General features: G+C 45.5%; 1 protein-coding gene across 2 annotated transcripts in view; it reads right to left on the bottom strand.

The window, feature by feature from the left end:
* Positions 1-15,258: 15,258 nt before the first annotated feature.
* The window catches only part of GRM4 (glutamate metabotropic receptor 4), a 760,688-nt gene continuing 757,224 nt past the window's right edge, over positions 15,259-18,722 (bottom strand). For both annotated transcript variants that reach the window (XM_075335864.1, XM_075335863.1), the window contains one exon: positions 15,259-17,754. In XM_075335864.1, the coding sequence (XP_075191979.1) occupies positions 17,695-17,754 (60 nt within the window). In that variant the 3' untranslated portion in view covers positions 15,259-17,694. The remainder of the gene's footprint in view (positions 17,755-18,722) is intronic.

Raw genomic sequence — 18,722 nt, forward strand, 5'->3', positions numbered from 1 at the left:
TTTTCCTAAATCATCCCAGCTATATACAATGGTAAAAATAAGAGGTTTTCCCACTTATGAAAAATGGAGATTTTTTATCGTAGGTACACTTGAACTGTGACAGACGAAATCCACCCAAAAAATCTAAAAAATCATAGTGTGATTTTTAAATAATTTTTTTGCATTTTATTGCATGAAATAAGTATTTGATCATGTACCAACCAGCAAAAACCTATCACAGACCTGTTATTCTTTCTTTAAGAAGCCCTCCTACTCTGCACTAATTAATTGTATTAATTACACCTATTTGAACTAATTTCCTGTATAAAATACACCAGTACACACACTCAATCAATCACACTCCAACCTGTCCACTATGGCCAAGGCCAAGTCTAAGGACACCAGGGACAAAATTGTAGACCTGTGTAACAGGGTGTAAATGTACATAAGATAAACTTGCATGTTTGCTAATATATTGTATAAATTTATGCTAGGATTTGAATGGCCACTAGGTGTCACTAGAGGGCAGGCACACTGCTAGACAGTAAGGGGTTACATTAGGTTTCCCTGGTAACGTAGACTGAGAGAGACGGTTGAAAAGTTCAGTCAGGATCTGAGGGACTGCGCAAGAGAAAGACGGCTGTTGTTTTCCCGTGGTTGGATTCATAGGATTGCCTGTTTTTTTCCTTTTGTGGACTGCTTACTCGTTTTTTTCTTTGGAGCTCCTACTGCCCCTGACGAGGGGAATTCAGCTGAGTGAATTTTTCTTCAGAAACTGTTTGGATAAAATCATCTAAGAGTGAATCAGAAGCAGTCTGAGTGAACGGACGCCATCTTGGGTGAAGACTTCAGTGAGTAACAATTGACCTGAGACCGATCGGTGTATAATAGTCAGTCAGAGACAGACAGATAGATAGGATAAAGAAGAAGAAAGATTATTCTTCCACAGATTATTCACTGAGAAGGAGCTGTGTTTCTTGTTTATCCTGAGGCGTTTGCTCTGAAGTTATTAGAGGTTAAGCTGTGTTGTGCTGATGATAACAGACTATTCTGCCTTTGCTTCATCACACTATCTGGGGGCAGTGAGGTACACAATATTTAATAGAGCTACATGTACATATATTTTCTTGTTGCTGACTGTATATGGGAAGGTGACCGGGTACCCTGATTGAATTGTAAACACAAGGGGAGGTGATTGTAAGATTATATCCTTGGAGGGATCACGTGCCATTATCTGTAGTAGTGCACCCGGGTAAGCCCCATTAATAGATAAAGGGAGGGAGCAGTATAGTGGGGGGAAATATAGTCCAGTTCATCCCTACAGACCGACACTTGAAGTCCTCCAAGCTGCATAAACTGTTATTGTTTATTCTGGGCTGTTGTGGCCCATACGTTGTAAGAAAAACTGTTTTTTTTCTAAAGAAAATTGATATTCCCCATCTTTGTATCCCTGAATTTTCCATAGTGCCATCGTATCTTAATAGTCCTAACGACCAGCATTCAGTCGTTACATATTTGGCGTAGTCGGCAGGATACGGTGCTCGCTATGGATAACCTCGATCAGGTGGGAGAAGCTATAACACCCCCTGTAGTACTTCACCCCCCTTCCCCCTTGGTGATCAGCAGTGAGCGGCTAATAGGGTGCTCTGCAACGGGCGTACTGTTAAATAACCTGGCTAAATTCAATGGGTATAACTTACTGTTAAGTGACTGGGTGGGACGGATGAAGAATGCCATTGCCTTGCACAGCATACACCCCAAACTGCAACCCAAGGTCGCTCTGAATGCTCTGGAAGGGGATGCCCACAAGGTTGTTCTGCTGAAACCAGAAGACCAGCGGAAGACAGTGTATGAAATAATTCAGGTCTTGGAAAAGGCTTTTGACCATGTGGCAGCGGCCGGACAACTGCGAGTACAGTTTTTCGCTCGTACCCAGAGGAGTGGAGAAAGTCTGATCTAGTATGGCATCGCATTGGAAGAATTGCACCAGGAAATTAAGAAGAAGTAGAATGTAACGGTGGGCGCTGAGACCGAGGTTGATCGTATTTTACGGGATCAGTTCATTGAGGGGCTCCAAAATGAGATGTTAAGGAGTGAACTACTGCTTAAGGCAAGGAGTACCGCTGCTGTTACCTGTTACAGGGGGACTGGCAGATTAGGACCAGGGGTATATATCCCAATCGCCAGTCGGGGCCCACCGTGCTCCAGATGGTAATGGAGCTACTGGCACCCTGTGGGTTAGGCGGAGACTATAGAGCTGGATGGCTCTGAGATAACCCAGGAACTCTGGGAACCGGTCATGTGTGTTGGGACACGTCAGACCGGACGACAACCGATTACCGTTTTGGTGCACCTAGCGCTACACCAACCACGTATGCAGGAAACACGTCAGGCCGGGTGGTAACCAGGTAGCGTTGACCGGAAGACCACCACGAAAGCGCCCTGTCGGCCACGTGTGTTGGACACGTCAGGCCGAGCGGTCCTCTGATTAGCGTTTCTGGCCACCTCTCGACTGGCCACGTGTGTGTAGGACACGTCAGGCCAGATGGGTACACCAGTAGCGTTGACCGGGAAGCCGAGGAGGATAAGGAACACCCTGTTAACTCCACAGGGGTCCTGGAGTACGCTGTCCGTGCGCGTAGGGGGCACAACCGGATAGGTGGCGCAGCAGGTGGTTGTCCGTGTGCGTAGGGGGCACAACCGGATAGGTGGCGCAGCAGGTGCGTTGTCCGTGTGCGTAGGGGGCACAATCGGACAGGTGGCGCAGCAGGTGCGTTGTCCGTGTGCGTAGGGGGCACAATTGGACAGGTGGCACAGCAGGTGCGTTGTCCGTGTGCATAGGGGGCACAATCGGACAGGAAGCACAGCAGCCGCAGCCCAGTTAACGCCACTGGGCTGCTATAGCAAGACTGGAACGGCAGGAGGGAAGCACGGCGCCTGACCCTGATGTGCCGAGCCACGAATCTTGGCGCGACAGGCACCGTTCGCCTAACCCTACCTACCGCTTCCCAACATAGGCTTATGCCGCAATGAGGCTCTAACATGGAGGTGTGCTCTGACTGAGCAAAAGTGAAGACTGCGCACCTCCATGTTGTCTCCAGCCCCTTTTATAACCTGGGTCCGCCCCAAACCCAGGGTGGAACCACCAAGGTCCAATAGCAGAGTGCCATGTCATCAGTGACGTCACATGCGACCTATCCGGAACCGCCACATCATTGATGACCTCATGGCAGCCACGCCCCAAACACTTCACCAGTCATCGTCTGACGACCAATACTGAGGTGCCAGTTCATAGGGGCAGGCCTCTGCGAGCCAGTCCGGAGTTGCTACGTCATCAGGACACCTGACACCCTCTGCCCTATCAGGGCCTGCCACCTCACGGACATGCTCAGTGAGGTCCTTACCGGACCTAGCCTCTGGTGCACTAAGTGCCTGAGCATGCCCAGTAGCCTGAGCAACAGGCTCAGAAAGCAGACTATCAGTTTGAGCATGCTCAGTAGGCACATCCCAGAACTTAGACACAGCACGAAGTCCAAGTACCTGTGCAAAGAGGCTGTTAGGGTTAATTGTGGGAGCATGCTCAGTAGCCTGAACTGAGGACTTAGTCTCAGACATAACACAATCAGGCTGAGCATGCTCACTAGGCAAAACACCGGGCTTAAACTCTGGCTGGGGTAAATCGGCGCACGCATGCGCACTAGCCGCCTCTCCACACTTAGACGTGGTGGAAGGAACAGCCAACTGGACGACCCGAGGCACGGCCAAGAACGGCAGCCGGCGCCTGGGCGCAACAGGAACCGCAGCAGGCTGCTTGCGGCTATGGCGGCTCCGGTTCGTAACATTACCTATGCTGAAATACAAGAAGAGGCTGTGGCGCGGACCCTGGAGGTGAAGCCTGCCCTGAAATGGAGTAATATGCAGGTGGTTGACACAAGGGAATTGAGTCGAGACCCTGTCCAGGTACAGCTATCAGCCTTGCAGAAGACTGTGGAGTTTCTGACGGAACAGATGCAACAAATTCGGGCTCAGGGGATGCCTCTGACCTACCCAGCACCAATGGACCCCTGTACTCCCATGCCTGGACAAATGCCGCCTCTATGTTGGAGATGCAGTCACGGCATTATACACCACAAGGAACAGCGGCCCGCCCCAGATCAGAGGCAGCAAGAAGTGGGATGAGATGGCCTATTCAGTGTTGGAGATGTGGAGGGCTTGAACATCTGCAACGAGATTGCCGGAGGGGCAGAACAGAAGAAACTGCGATGGCAGTAAAAGGGAAGCCCTCGCTGTAGCTGGGCATATGGCGAGGCAGAACCCAGAACCAATGCCCGAACTCTGCTCAGAAGATCTGATTGCGGAAAGTCCTGTACTAAGATGTTACATCTCGTGGCTCTCCTGAGGCAAGGACTGAGGCAGTCTCCCATTCCTTGCCTGCCACGAGCACTGCTGCTCAGCAGCGCCGAAGGTCTGCCAGACTGCGCAGTGTGCAGGAGATACCTTCTCAGAGAGGCAGCAGAAGGGTGACACCTAGTGGTTCTCCTGTTAGAAGGAGTGAAGCGGTCTCCCATTCCTGGCCTGCCGCAGACTCTCCTGCTCAGCGGCCCCAAAGGTCTGCGAGGCTGCACAATGTGCAGAGGTTTACTGCTCAGGGAAGCAGTGAGATTCCCGTTATCTCTGCACATTGTGAGACCGAGGATCCCGCCTCTATTTCCCAGAGGCAGGAGGGTGAGCATGTGCAATGCGTGGTGGGTCCTGATTCGCTCACTGACGTCACACGGCTTGATGACAAGGCTGGTGACGTGGTGAATCCTGACTGGCCAGGCTGGGACGTCGTGGACCCTGATTGGGTCAAGTCCGTCATCTCCGCCTCGCGCCCGCCCTCGGGTGGAGCTGCACCTCCTTAAAAGCTCCCCCTGCCATCATGGCGGCGCGCGACCGTCCTTCTATGTTTGGATGTCTGGCAGCGTGCTGCCACGCCACTGCTCAGGCATTACTGTCTCTTGTGGGCTTGGCCCTTGCTGGTCCGGCAGTACCTCGTTTGCAGGCCGTGTTCCTGCCTTGCTGCTCCGGCAGTACCCCCGTCAACAGGTCGTGTTCCTGTCCCAGGTCAGCTCCTCAAGTCTCCATTGGACTCACCTGGTTATTGAAAGCACACGTGCGTGGGCACCTCTGTGCTACCCTCGTGCCATATTCTCGTGACTTCCACTGGCACACGTGCGTGGGCACCTCTGTGCTTCCCCGTGCAACAGGTACACCGAGCCGTGAGATCTGTGCCATACAACCCTCACGGGTTAGGGCAGATCGGTGTACATAGATCGTCTGTGATATTCCAGACGATCGCTAGCAGCAACCCGCTCACTCTTCACCCACCATAGCGGCGGTCCCTTACACCGCACAGTGGACCTTGACCGGCGGAAGCAGTCCATTTCCCATCTTGGCACGCTTCCCCGGGTCCCCCTCTTAACACTGAGGCACAGTTTGCTGGGAAGAAAGTTGTGTGTCTTGTAGACACTGGATCAGAGGTGACAACTATGCCGGTAGAATATTTCCAGACGTACTTCAAGGAGGCTGCTAAACCAGAATCTGGGCATTTATTAAATCTGAAAGCGGCTAACAATGAAGAGATTCCAGGAGCGGGTATCGCATGGATGAAGGTGCAGCTGTGCGGACAGGAGCTGGGAACCAAGGGAGTGATACTTGTGAAGATGCAGGCAAGGCCAAATCTCCCAGTGGTCCTAGGGATGAACATCCTGAGGGAACTGGATTATCTTCTGTTTGAGCGCGATGGCCCAGGATACTGGAAAAGAGCAACAACTCATAAGGTCATGCAGAGAGCCCTACAGCAGGTGGTCCGTTCGTGTGGTATACAGAAGAGTTCAGCAGGAGAAAGAGCAGTGGGAGCGGTGTACGTCCCACGTGGCCCCGCTGTAACTATCGCTCCGGGTCAAGAGAAGCTGGTGTTGATGCCGGTAAGGACCCATAGGAAGCTGAACGGTGTGGAAGTAATTCTGGAGCCAGTGAGACAGTCCGAAAGCATGGAAGGCTTCATGATTGTCAGGACGCTGGTCACTGTACAAAATGGGAGGGTGCCGGTTAGGTGCCTGAATTTGCAGAGCCATGAGGCGACTTTGGTGGCAGGCTCAAAACTGGCCGATGTGTATGTGTGCACTGGAGAAGTTCTCCACAAGAATCACTTCACGTTGAAAGCGAACCGCCAGACTGCTTGGACTCTGTCGATGCAGGCAGCAGAAAAAGAGTCACCCATGCCCATGTGGAATGGTAAGAAGATCATAGAGCTCATGGGAATGGATACAACTCATCTAACACCGGAACAGGTGCACCAGCTACAGACTACCCTATGGAAATACCAATCTGCCTTTTCCAGGAGTGATGAAGACTTTGGCTGCACAAGGCGGTAGAACATGAGATACCCACAGGGGATGTGGCCCCAATCCGAGAGAGATATCGCTAGATTCCCCCAAATCTTTATCAGGAGGTCGATTATGTTAGCGCAAATGTTGGATAATGGCGTGATCCGCCCGAGTCAGAGTCCCTGGGCTGCGCCGGTTGTACTGGTTCGGAAGAAGGACGGGTCCATACGGTTTTGTGTTGATTACCGCAAGCTGAAGGCGCAGACCGTGCGTGACTCATACCCATTGCCAAGGATTGAGGAGTCTCTGTCTGCTCTGGGAAAGGCAAAATACTTCTCCACATTGGACCTGGCTAGTGGCTATTGGCAGGTACCCATAGCAGCTAAGGATCGTCAAAAAACAGTTTTCCTCCTACCAATGGGACTCTGAATTTAATTGAATGCCTTTCGGACTGACTAATGCCCAGGCCACATTTCAGCGACTGATGGAGTACTGTCTAGGTGATTACAATTTTGAATCTGTGTTGATATATCTGGACGATGTAATTATATTTGGAGATTCGTTTGAGGTACACCTGAGGAAGCTCCGGCAAGTGCTACACCAGCTAAAAGACAATGGCCTCAAGATCAAACCCAAGAAGTGTCGCTTGTTCCAGACCCAGATTGAATATCTGGGACATGTGGTGTCAGCGGAGGGGGTGCGTCCGACTGAGAGCAAGATAAATTCTATCCAGAAGTGGCCCACCCCCAGGACTGTGAGAGACGTGAGGGCCTTCCTCAGTTTGGGCGTTTACTATCGTCGGTTTGTGAAGGACTTCGCTAAGATGTCTGAACCATTGAATGAGTTATTGAGGGGGATATCTCAGGGCCCCAGGAATCAGCCTATTCGATGGACCGACCGACAACAACAGGCGTTCGATCAAATTCGAGCCGCTCTCGTACAGGCACCTCTGTTGGCATTTGCTCGCTTTGACCGACCCTTTACTCTGTATACAGACAAAAGTCTGCATGGGCTAGGAGCAATGTTAGCCAAAGAGCAAGAGGGATGGGAGAGGGTTGTTGTGTATGCCAGCCGGTCCTTAGGGGACACTGCGCGCAACCCTGAAAACTATAGTTCGTTCAAATTGGAGATGTTAGCCCTGGTGTGGGCCATGACCGAAAAATCTGCTGAGTATCTAGCAGGGTCGGAGGTTCTTTTAATGACAGACAATAACCCGCTAGCTCATCTGGAGAACGCCAAACTGGGAGCGTTAGAACAGCGATGGGTGGTGCGAATGTCCAAATTTAATTACCGGATTGATTCCGGCCCGGCAAAGAGAACTCCAACGTGGATGCCCTGTCACGGGTAACGCGAGATGCGCCAGGGCGTGAGGTAGACGAAGATCTCGAGGATACCGAGATTCCTTACCTGAGGCGATTACCTGAATTTGTAGATCTGGCACGTTCAAGTGGGGCGGTGACACGAGTAGCCAGATTGCTGGGGAAGACTCATCAAGAATGGGCTGATCTACAGAATGCAAACCCTGGGCTGTCACGAGTAAAGAGGTGGGTGAATCAGAAAACTTGACCTGATGTGACAGCTAGAGCTCAGCTGAGCTCGGAGGAGCAAAAGTTGTTACGGCAGTGGGACAGACTGACAATAACAGAGGGAGTGTTGTATCGCTGGATCTACTTGCCAGCTGAGTTAAGATACCGATGGCAGGTGGTAATTCCATCCTCGGCAGCCCCAGACATTTCTCGCGAGGCCCATACCCAGGGTGCTCACCTTGGGCCTGAGAAAACATATCGATGGTTGCACCGATTTGTATACACTTCCGGCTTAGAAGAAGTTGTAAGGGAGGTGTGTGCTAGATGCTGGCCCTGCGAGTTGAATGTCTCCTGAACAAAGGGCCCCTGTTCAAACCATCGTAACATCCGCCCCGCTGGAGGTGTTAATGGTAGATTACCTGACGATTGGGTATTCTAGGAGTGGGCATCATTTGTGCCTGGTCATGACTGATCACTTCACAAAATTTGCTGTGGTTGTTCCCACCAGGGACCAGACCGCTGAATCCGCAGCGGAAGCAATCTGTAAACATTTTATCCCGACCTACGGGTGTCCACAACGGATACATTCAGATCAAGGGGCCTGCTTCCAGGGTAAACTCATGACTGAGTTTCTACAGGTCTATGGCATCAAACAATCGCGAACGACACCCTGCCATCTGCAAGGGAATGGGGCCTGTGAGTGGTTCAATCGTACGCTGCTACAAATGTTGAGGATGCTTGAACAGCAACAGAAGGCGAGGTGGACTGAGTTCATCCCTGAACTTGTGTGGGCCTATAACAATAGAGTCCATAGCACTACCGGGTTTACCCCTTACATTATGATGTTTGGGCGGCCTGGGAGGGAGGTCGAGGAACTGAACTTGTCAGTACCTGGGGAACTCGAGTATCGCACAGCCAGTGAATGGGTTCAGAGTCACCAATGGAAGCTGCGGGAAATCCACAGGATAGTGGGGGAACGAGTGCGGGACCATTCCCATCGAGATCGTGGACTGGTGCATGGAGATGAGTTCCTAGTAGGCAAAAGGGTGCTTGTACGAGTTACTCGCCCAGGTGGAAAGTTGGACGATCACTGGGAGGCTACACCTTACACTGTGGTGGACAGACCATTAACAGGGGGAAGTGTGTACACTGTGATCCCTGAAGTATATGTTGGGCCCCGTCGTACGTTGCACCGGAACTGGTTGAAAAGGTGTATTTCCAACACACCCACAGGCCCACCTGTCTCACCTGATCCATCAATCACGGGTCGGCCAAATAACCTTGTGTGTAACTGCTGTGATAATTTTAGCAACGTGGAACCAGATGACCAAGATCCGGCATTGCAGATTTCAGCTACTCCAGAGCTACCTCCAAGTGTCGTTGCTCCACCAGACATCGAAATGCCCCCACGAACACGACAGGTACTGAATTACGAAGATTTGAAAGGAGTACGGCTGGTGTTCCTCCGATATGGTACAACCCTGAAGAATATGTACTGCATGTAAGATGTAGAAATTGATTTGTCGGGACGCCAAATCTTAAGTGGGGTGGAGTGTAACAGGGTGTAAATGTACATAAGATAAACTTGCATGTTTGTTGATATATTGTATAAATTTATGCTAGAATTTAAATGGCCACTAGGTGTCACTAGAGGGCAGGCACACTGCTAGACAGTAAGGGGTTACATTAGGTTTCCCTGGTAACGTAGACTGAGAGAGACGGTTGAAAAGTTCAGTCAGGATCTGAGGGACTGCGCAAGAGAAAGACGTCTGTCGTTTTCCCATGTTTGGATTCAAAGTATTGCCTGTTTTTTTTTTTTTCTTTTGTGGACTGCTTACTCGTTTTTTTCTTTGGAGCTCCTACTGCCCCTGACGAGGGGAATTCAGCTGAGTGAATTTTTCTGCAGAAACTGTTTGGATAAAATCATCTAAGGGTGAATCAGAAGCAGTCAGATTATTCACTGAGAAGGAGCTGTGTTTCTTGTTTTTTCCTGAGGCGTTTGCTCTGAAGTTATTAGAGGTTAAGCTGTGTTGTGCTGATGATAACAGACTATTCTGCCTTTGCTTCATCACACTATCTGGGGGCAGTGAGGTACACAATATTGAATAGAGGTACATGTACATATATTTGCTTGTTGCTAACTGTATATGGGAAGGTGACCGGGTACCCTGATTGACTTGTAAACATAAGGGGAGGTGGTTGTAAGATTATATCCTTGGAGGGATCACGTGCCATTATCTGTAGTAGTGCACTCGGGTAAACCCCATTAATAGATAAGGAAGGGAGTGGTATAGTTGGGGGAAATATAGTCCAGTTCATCCCTACAGACCGACACTTGAAGTCCTCCAAGTTGCATAAACTGTTATTGTTTATTCCGGGCTGTTGTGGCCCATACGTTGTAAAAGAACTGTTTTTTTTTTTATAAAGAAAATTGTTATTCCCCATCTTTGTGTCCCTGGGTTTTCCATAGTGCCATCGTATCTTAATAGTCATAACGACCGGCATTCAGTCGTTACACCTCCACAAGTCTGGGATGGGCTACAGATGCTCGGTGATAAGGAAACAACTGTTGGTGCAATTATTAGAAAATGGAAAAATCACAAGATGACTGTCAATTTTACTGGGTCAGGGGCTCCAATCAAGATCTCGCCTCATGGGATAAGGATAATTCTGAGAAAGGTCAGGAATCAGCCAAGAATTACATGGGAGGACATGGTCAATTACCTGAATAGAGATGGGACCACAGTCTCAAAGATTACTGTTAGTAACACACTACGCCGTCATGGATTAAAATCATACAGAGCATGCAAAGTCCTCTTGCTCATGCCAGCACATGTCTTGGCCTGTTTAAAATTCACCAATGACCAGCTGGGTGATCCAGAGTAGGCATGTGGTGAGATGAGACCAAATAGAACTTTCTGGGGTACAACCTCAAGAAAAACCTCCCCAACCATAAAGCACGGTGGTAGAAACATCATACTTTGGGGTTGCTTTTCTCCAAAGGGGATAGTACAACTGTACCGTGTGAAAGACAGAATGGATGGGGTCATGTATCTCAAGATTTTGGCCAACAACATCCTTCCCTAAGTAAGAACATTGAAGATTGGTCATTGATGGGTCTTCCAGCATGACAATGACCCAAAATACAGAGCCAAAGCAACTAAGGAGTGGCTCCAGAAGAAGCATTTCAAGGTCCTGGAGTGGCCTAGCCAGTCTCCACATTGAACCCAATAGAATATTTTGGCAAGGAGTGAAAACTCAATGTTGCCCAGTGACAGAAAGTAAAGACCTAGAGAACATATGTATGGAAGAGTGGGCAAAAATCCCTGCTGCAGTGTGTGCAAACTTGGTCAAAAACTACATTAAACGTCTGACCTCTGTAATTGCAATAAAAAGTTTCTGTAGCAAATTAATAAATATTAAGTTCTATTTTTCTATTGTATCAAATACTTATTTCATGCAATAAAATGCAAATTAATAATTTGAAAATCTACAATGTGATTTTCTGTATTTTTTTTAGATTCTGTTTGTCACAGTTGAAATGTACCTACGATAAAAATTACCGACCACTCCATTCTTTGTAGGTGGAAATACTTGCAAAATTGGCAATTTATCAAATATTTATTTTTCTCACTGTATTTATCCTGCTTCAGCCTGAAGGTGAGCTCACTGATGGAGAACTCATTACCTTTTGTGGCAGCTTCTTTCACTCTCTGACTGCACTCACTGCCATTAAGTTTTTCCTAATGTCTAATCTGTATCTCCTTCCTTTTAGTTTAATACCATTCTTTCTTGTACTTCCTAGTGCTAATGATAATAGAATAGTTACCCCTACAATGTGACTACCATTCAGATACTTGTAGACCACTATTAAGTCTCCTCTCAGCCTTCTCTTTTGCAAACTAAACATTCCTAGTTCTTTTAGTCAGTCTTCATATGATATGGTTTGCAGACCATTTAAAATATTTGTTGCTCTTTTTTGGACTTGCTCCAATATATTAATGTCTTTCTTGAATTGGGGCACCCTGAACTGTACATAGTATTCCAGGTGAGATCTTACCAGGGCAGAGTTTAGGGGATTTATTACATCTCCTGATCTACATTCAATGTTTGTCTTGATATTTCCCAGAATTTTGTTGGCCCTAATAGCTGCAGCACAACATTGTTGACTCATGATAAATCTGTGATTTACAATTATGACCAAGTCTTTTTCCCAGGAGCTATCACCTACTTCTATTCTTCAAATACTTTATGTGCTTTTTCCATTTCTTTTAACCAGATGTAGTACTTTGAATATGTCCCTGTTAAACCCCATTCTGTTCATCTTGGCTCTTTGTTCAAGTGTGTCTAGAACCTATTGAATATGCATAGTTAAGATATATTTGTTAAGCTTAACTATTAAATAGCCAACTGCTTTAACTTCAACGTAAAATTCAAGAGATTTTTCTAGCTCAACAAAAATTTCTACAGTCAATCGAAGTGAATGAAGATTGATAATTCTTGCCAGTGTGCAATATGCACACTGTTAGGATTCCTCTCTATTTCAAGTGAAAGCAGGGGTGAAAAAATGCGATTTACATAGTTTTGATTACATGCCAACTAGCAACATTTCCAGCTTCTTTCAATGTTCTATTAAGAGAACAAGATACAGTATATTACAAATGTGAGTACAACCCTACATTATTTGTAAATATATCTTTTCATGGAACAACACTGAAGATATGACTCTTTGATACAATGTAACGTAGTCAGTGTAAAGCTTGACTAATAGTGTAAATTCAGAGTGCCCTCCAAATACCTTAACACATAGCCATTAATTTAAAAACCTCTGAAAACAAAGTGAGTATACCCCTAATTGAAAATGGACAAATTGTGCCCAATTAGTGATTTTCCCTTCCTGGTGTCATGTCTCTCATTAGTGTTACAAGTCATATAGGTCACTGAAAATTTAACATGGTACCTCATAGCAAAAAATTCTCTGAGGATCTGAAAAAAGAATTGTGCTCTACATGAAGATGGCCTAGGCTATAAGGAGCTTGCCAACACTCTGATGCTGAGCATGGTGGCCAAGATCATACAGAGGTTTAGCAAGACAGGTTCCACTCAGAACAGGTCTTGCCATGGTCAAGTAAAGAATTTGTGTACATGCTCAGCGTCATGTCCAGAGGTTGTCTCCCCAAAATAGATATATGAGTGCTAACAGCATTGCAGCACAGGTTAAAGGTATCAAGGGATCAGCCTGTCAGTGCTCAGACCATACACCCAACACTGCATCAAATTGGTCTGCATGGCTGTCTTCCCAGAAGCATGTCTCTTCTAGAGATGATTCACAAGAAAGCCTGATAACAGTTTTCTGAGGATAAACAGACAAAGGACATAGTTTATTGGAACCATGTTCTCTGGCGTCATGAGACCAAGATAAACATATTTAGAATCAGATGGTGTCAAGCGTGTGTGATGACAACCAGGTGAGGAGTACAAAGACAAGTGTTTCCTGCCTACAGTCAAGCATGGTGGTGGAAGTGTGATGGTTTCGGTGTACATGAGTGCTGTCGGCTCTTGGGAGTTCCAGTTCACTGAGAGAACCATGAATGTCAACAAGTACAGTGACTTCTGAAGCAGAGCATGATCCCCGTCCTTTGGCAACTGGGCTGCAGAGTAGACCTAAAGACTATTGAGCATCTGTGGGGCATTTGTGACACCTTGGCCTATCAGGTCGTCACAGGGTATTGTGCAATCTGCCCTTCTGTTTAATATACATCTCCTCCTTGGTTACGGGTCCCTCACCTTTGGTGTTGCTGAGAACAGGCTAATCAAAATCCTAGGAACACTCTGCACCACACCCACGAGACACACCAGTAGGCAGCCTGAGTGGAATACGGTCGCCCACTTAGGGGGTTGGTAAGGGGGATCAGGAGTGTCAGGAGACAGTTAGTTGAGGAGTGACTCTCAAGAGGAGAGGTCAGGAGCTGGGTTCCGTGAACTACTAGGTGGCAGACGTTGGTCTGGGCCTGGTAGGAGCTGGATCCCGGTCGCAGGGGATCATGACAAGGGGCACGGACTGTCGAGGAGGACAGCCGGTGGCCTTGTGCCATCGCCGGGCAGGGGCCAGGGCACGACGGGGTTCGTGGACCCTAGGTCAGGGAGTATCTTCAAGTGTCTTGTCAATTTACCCGTCGAGGACGGAGCCTTCAAGATCCATTATCCACCCACTCCAAAATCAGGGTACATGCGCAACGAGGGGGATAGGACTTTCAACTACATGGTCCAGAAAATCCCAAGCAAGAACCCTGAGAGCAAGCTCACCCAGTTAGCCATTCTGGGGAGCGGGACCCGATTAGTTTCATACTAAAGGGTCCAACTAGAAGACAAGGTGCCATGGGAAAAGGTCACAGGCCAACAGGCAACACCAACCGGCACGGGACCCAGGCGTGCTCCCTCTCAGAGGCAGCGGTGTCCAGAACTTTAGTGTACTACAGTTGTTGGTGTCAGCATTATTGGACCGAGTGAGTTCACAAATAACTCTTACCGTCCCAACGGCACACCCCCGTCACCTTCCCCGAGTCCCGGGGCATCCCCCCTACCCGTGGAGGGGTTAAACACCTAGCTGCCCACACCACTGGGTACTCCCAATTGCAGCAGTGGTACTCCACCTTACCACGCACCACAGGTTTGAGGAGCCGTACGACCCCCGGGTCCGGAGCCCTCTCGAGCCACCGCAGATCCGGATCCGAGCAGCCCGACTGCTGACGCGGGGCCGACAAACATTCTCAAAAAGAAGGTAGAGGATCGCAAGGTCTTGAACATCCACCATCTCTGTGTTGTCATCATGGAGCAGTGGAGGAGGATTTCAGTGTCAATCTGTGAAGCTCTAGTGAACTTCATGATCAAGAGAGTTTAGGCACAGCTTGAAAATAATGGTGGCCACAAAAAAATGTTGACTCTTGGGGCTCAATTTGTCCATTTGCACTTAGGGGTGTACACACTTTTGCTGCCTGCAGTTTAGGCATTAATGGCTGTGTGTTGACTTACTTAGAGAACAGACTTACAAAACCCTTACATAACCAAAGAAGTTAGATTCCCTTAGATTGCATAGGACCATCAAGAGCATATTGCATATTTGTGGCGTGATGCATTGTATTTAGTCAAAGTTGTACATTTCCAAAGGGTTCTGACTTTACACTTTGCTGTATCTTCATAATGTGTAGTATGAATAGTTACATACATTAATTGAACTGGCCCATCTATGTGGCAAAGATGGCAGTGCTAAATATGGGCAAAACTTTCCTTTCTTGGAGTTACGTCTGAGGTATGGTTACAAACATTTCAGTGTAGTGAAACATCCAGTCACTTCAAATAATAACACCCAAGCACTTTATGCATTTCCTTTTTATGTTTCATTTTATTAGAAATACTCAGGTAGAAAAGAAAGAAAAGACGTTATCAAGACTCTCTGTGATTTTCATGCACACACAATTTTGCATAAACGCAGGCACCGCGCAAGATTTGCATGGGGTGACGGGTGGAGGATCATTTTCAGACTCTCATAATAAATACATTGCAAACTGGCTGTGGGAGGGCAACTGTTAGGGACAAACACCAAGTAAAAACCAAAAAGACATTTATTTTTGTCAGTCAGCTTTGCAGCATAGTATTTTTCAGTAACAGATGTAGAGGTACCATCATACCACATCGGTATTTAGCTCAATCATTATTACCATGCATTGCTCCAAGAGGAGTCCAAGTGCTTGTACCATAGTAACATTTCTACAATGGAGAAATTGTAATAGGCTGGATTGACACACAACTGTTGCTTCGTCATTTAGCTGCTGAATTTTGTTAATTTCTGGAATTACCATTCACACAATGGAATCCTATTAAAACACTGAATTCATATTGATGGGACAAGAAAAATAGCAATGTCACTTGCAGTAGGAAAAATGGAGGTATATTCTTAAAGGGGTTAAGCATAATTGTATTACTAATAATGACCTATCTCTAGGAGAGGTCCCCCCGGGATCAGATTTTACTAGCAGTCAGATGTAACAATATAAGGAGTGGACACCACTGCTCAATCATGGTGTTAGGTAACCACTGCTGAATAATGAAGAACAGCTCCTATTCAGAAAAAGAAGGAATTGAGCTGCAGTATTCAACAGCAGCCACTTAACATTGTGTCAGAGCAATGGTGTCTCGCCATGATGATGTGGGGGTGCTGGGTATTGGAGCCCAACCAATCTAATCTTGGTGACTCATTTTAAGGATAGGTCATCAATATCATAGTTCAGAGGAAAACCTCTTTAAAAAAAACTTTTATGTAATACTGACTATTAGTTTGCTGGAAAAAAATAGACCTTACTGATCAAAACACAGCTGCAGAAGTTAGTATGTTACAAGCATTCAGACTCCATGTGCGGCCATTTTATTTATCAAGGACCCAATTGGTCCTTAGAGGCCTTTAACTTTACAGTAGCAGATTTTCTCTAGTTTCCATGAAAAAGGTATCACAAAATATAGTTTTAATGGAGTCCACCATAATCTTGCCTATTTTTTCATATCTCTTTTATTCACATACCACATGCCAAATTAAGCAAGTATATCTGGTGCATATTAAAAAATACCTTCCTGATAAATTACTTCTTAAAATTTTCAAGAACAAACAAATCTTCAGATTTGCAAAAATACAAAATTTCATTATTGGGTATTTCATGTGGTTAGGGTACAAAGAATACATATTTAAAAAAAAATAACAAAATGGATCAATAAGATCAGCTCTGATGTGGGCAATATATGGCATATGGCCTGTAATGTAAGATTTGAATCCATAGAAGGCAACTTTAACATTTAGGATTTCAAGTTCAATACAGAATATTTCAGACTTATCTTAGCCCCATCACTTAAATTGAGGCAAATGATTTATCTTGATTTAAAATGATCTCTCCTTGAGAGACCAAATTATATTTATTCTTAAATAAGGCAATTATATTTAAATCTATTTTGGCATTATGTAATTGTTCACATATATTTTTTGGGGTCTAATAATCATGATTTCTACAAAATTGTTACAGTCATCTTCATATATGAGCTGTAATTAGTCAGTTACATTACATAGGTTTTTGATATTTTTTTTAGATTTTAAAGCAGCAAATACAATTGTATTTCAAATGAAATTATTGAATTAGAAAATATCAGCTTTAAATTTGTAATGGGGCCTTTGTTCAGCTTTGGGAAATTTGTGGGTAAAACTAAGTAAAAAAAAACAAACAGTACAATTAACAAGGATGCAGGCAAGATGAAAGGGTACAGAATAACTGTGCAGAAGTACAAGAATATTTTCTTTTCGAAATTAATACGGGCACAAGTGAAAACCCTGACTTCAACAACACAATAAGGAACAAAAATAACTTGTTTTATTTGTATCAAGAAGTAAAAAATACTGAAATGCAATAAAATTGGCACACCCAAAATAGATGTGCTTTTGTGAAAAATAAGCACAAGAAAATATTCAATTAATTAATGTATATATCTGAACATAAAATGAAAAAATATTTAAAAAACAATGTCTTAAACCAATACAATTTAATTTTATCTGGATCAAAATAACAAGTTATGATGTGTTCCTGATCCACTGCATGGAAGGGAAGATAATGTGCCCAGGCCTGTGGCATTTGATGCCAGGTGTTTTCTCCTGTCTGCGCCAGACGCGCCTTTCCACCCCATGAGGGGTTAACTAATCATCCTGACCGATCTCGATGTTTCAATAGTGAGCGGCATTTGACCACTGGTTTGGCCCCTCCCATTGTTCAATGGCGGTCTTATCAGTGCTGTCTATATAGCGTGGTTGCTGTAGCTGACATACGTAGGTTTACTGGCCAGAGCTGTAAGAGAAACATAAAATAATTGCTTTTAATTACTAATTACATTGAAGATCACTTAAAAAGGTCACTCAAATTTAATAATTGGTCTCACAAAAATTGAAATGTCATATAATATATTTTTGCTCTCACTTTCTAATATTAAGATAAAAAGTAATTTATAGATATATCCTCTTAAGAACAAAGACAGTTAATGACCAGGCCTAATTTTAGAAATCTGACCCCTGTCACTTTATGAGTTGATAGCTCTGAAATGCTTCAATGAATCGTGGTTATTCTGAGATTCAAATTGACAAATTTGACAAAATTAAATTTCAGAATTTTCAAAGTTTGAATTTTTATGCCCTTAAACCAGGGAGTTACAGTCATATGAAAAAGTTTGGGCACCCCTATTAATGTTAACCTTTTTTCTTTATAACAATTTGGGTTTTTGCAACAGCTATTTCAGTTTCATATATCTAATAACTGATGGACTTAGTAATATTTCTGGGTTGAAATGAGGTTTATTGTACTAACAGAAAATGTGCAATCTGCATTTAAACAAAATTTGACCGATGCAAAAGTAAGGGCACCCTTATGAATTTCTTGATTTGAACACTCCTAACTACTTTTTACTGACTTACTAAAGCACTAAATTGGTTTTGTAACCTCATTGAGCTTTGAACTTCATAGGCAGGTGTATCCAATCATGAGAAAAGGTATTTAAGGTGGCCACTTGCAAGTTGTTCTCCTATTTGAATCTCCTATGAAGAGTGGCATCATGGGCTCCTCAAAACAACTCTCAAATGATCTGAAAACAAAGATTATTCAACATAGTTGTTCAGGGGAAGGATACAAAAAGTTGTCTCAGAAATTTAAACTGTCAGTTTCCACTGTGAGGAACATAGTAAGGAAATGGAAGAACACAGGTACAGTTCTTGGTAAGCCCAGAAGTGGCAGGCCAAGAAAAATATCAGAAAGGCAGAGAAGAA

The sequence above is a fragment of the Anomaloglossus baeobatrachus genome, chromosome 2, assembly GCF_048569485.1.
Source record: "Anomaloglossus baeobatrachus isolate aAnoBae1 chromosome 2, aAnoBae1.hap1, whole genome shotgun sequence".
Taxonomy (NCBI): domain Eukaryota; kingdom Metazoa; phylum Chordata; class Amphibia; order Anura; family Aromobatidae; genus Anomaloglossus; species Anomaloglossus baeobatrachus.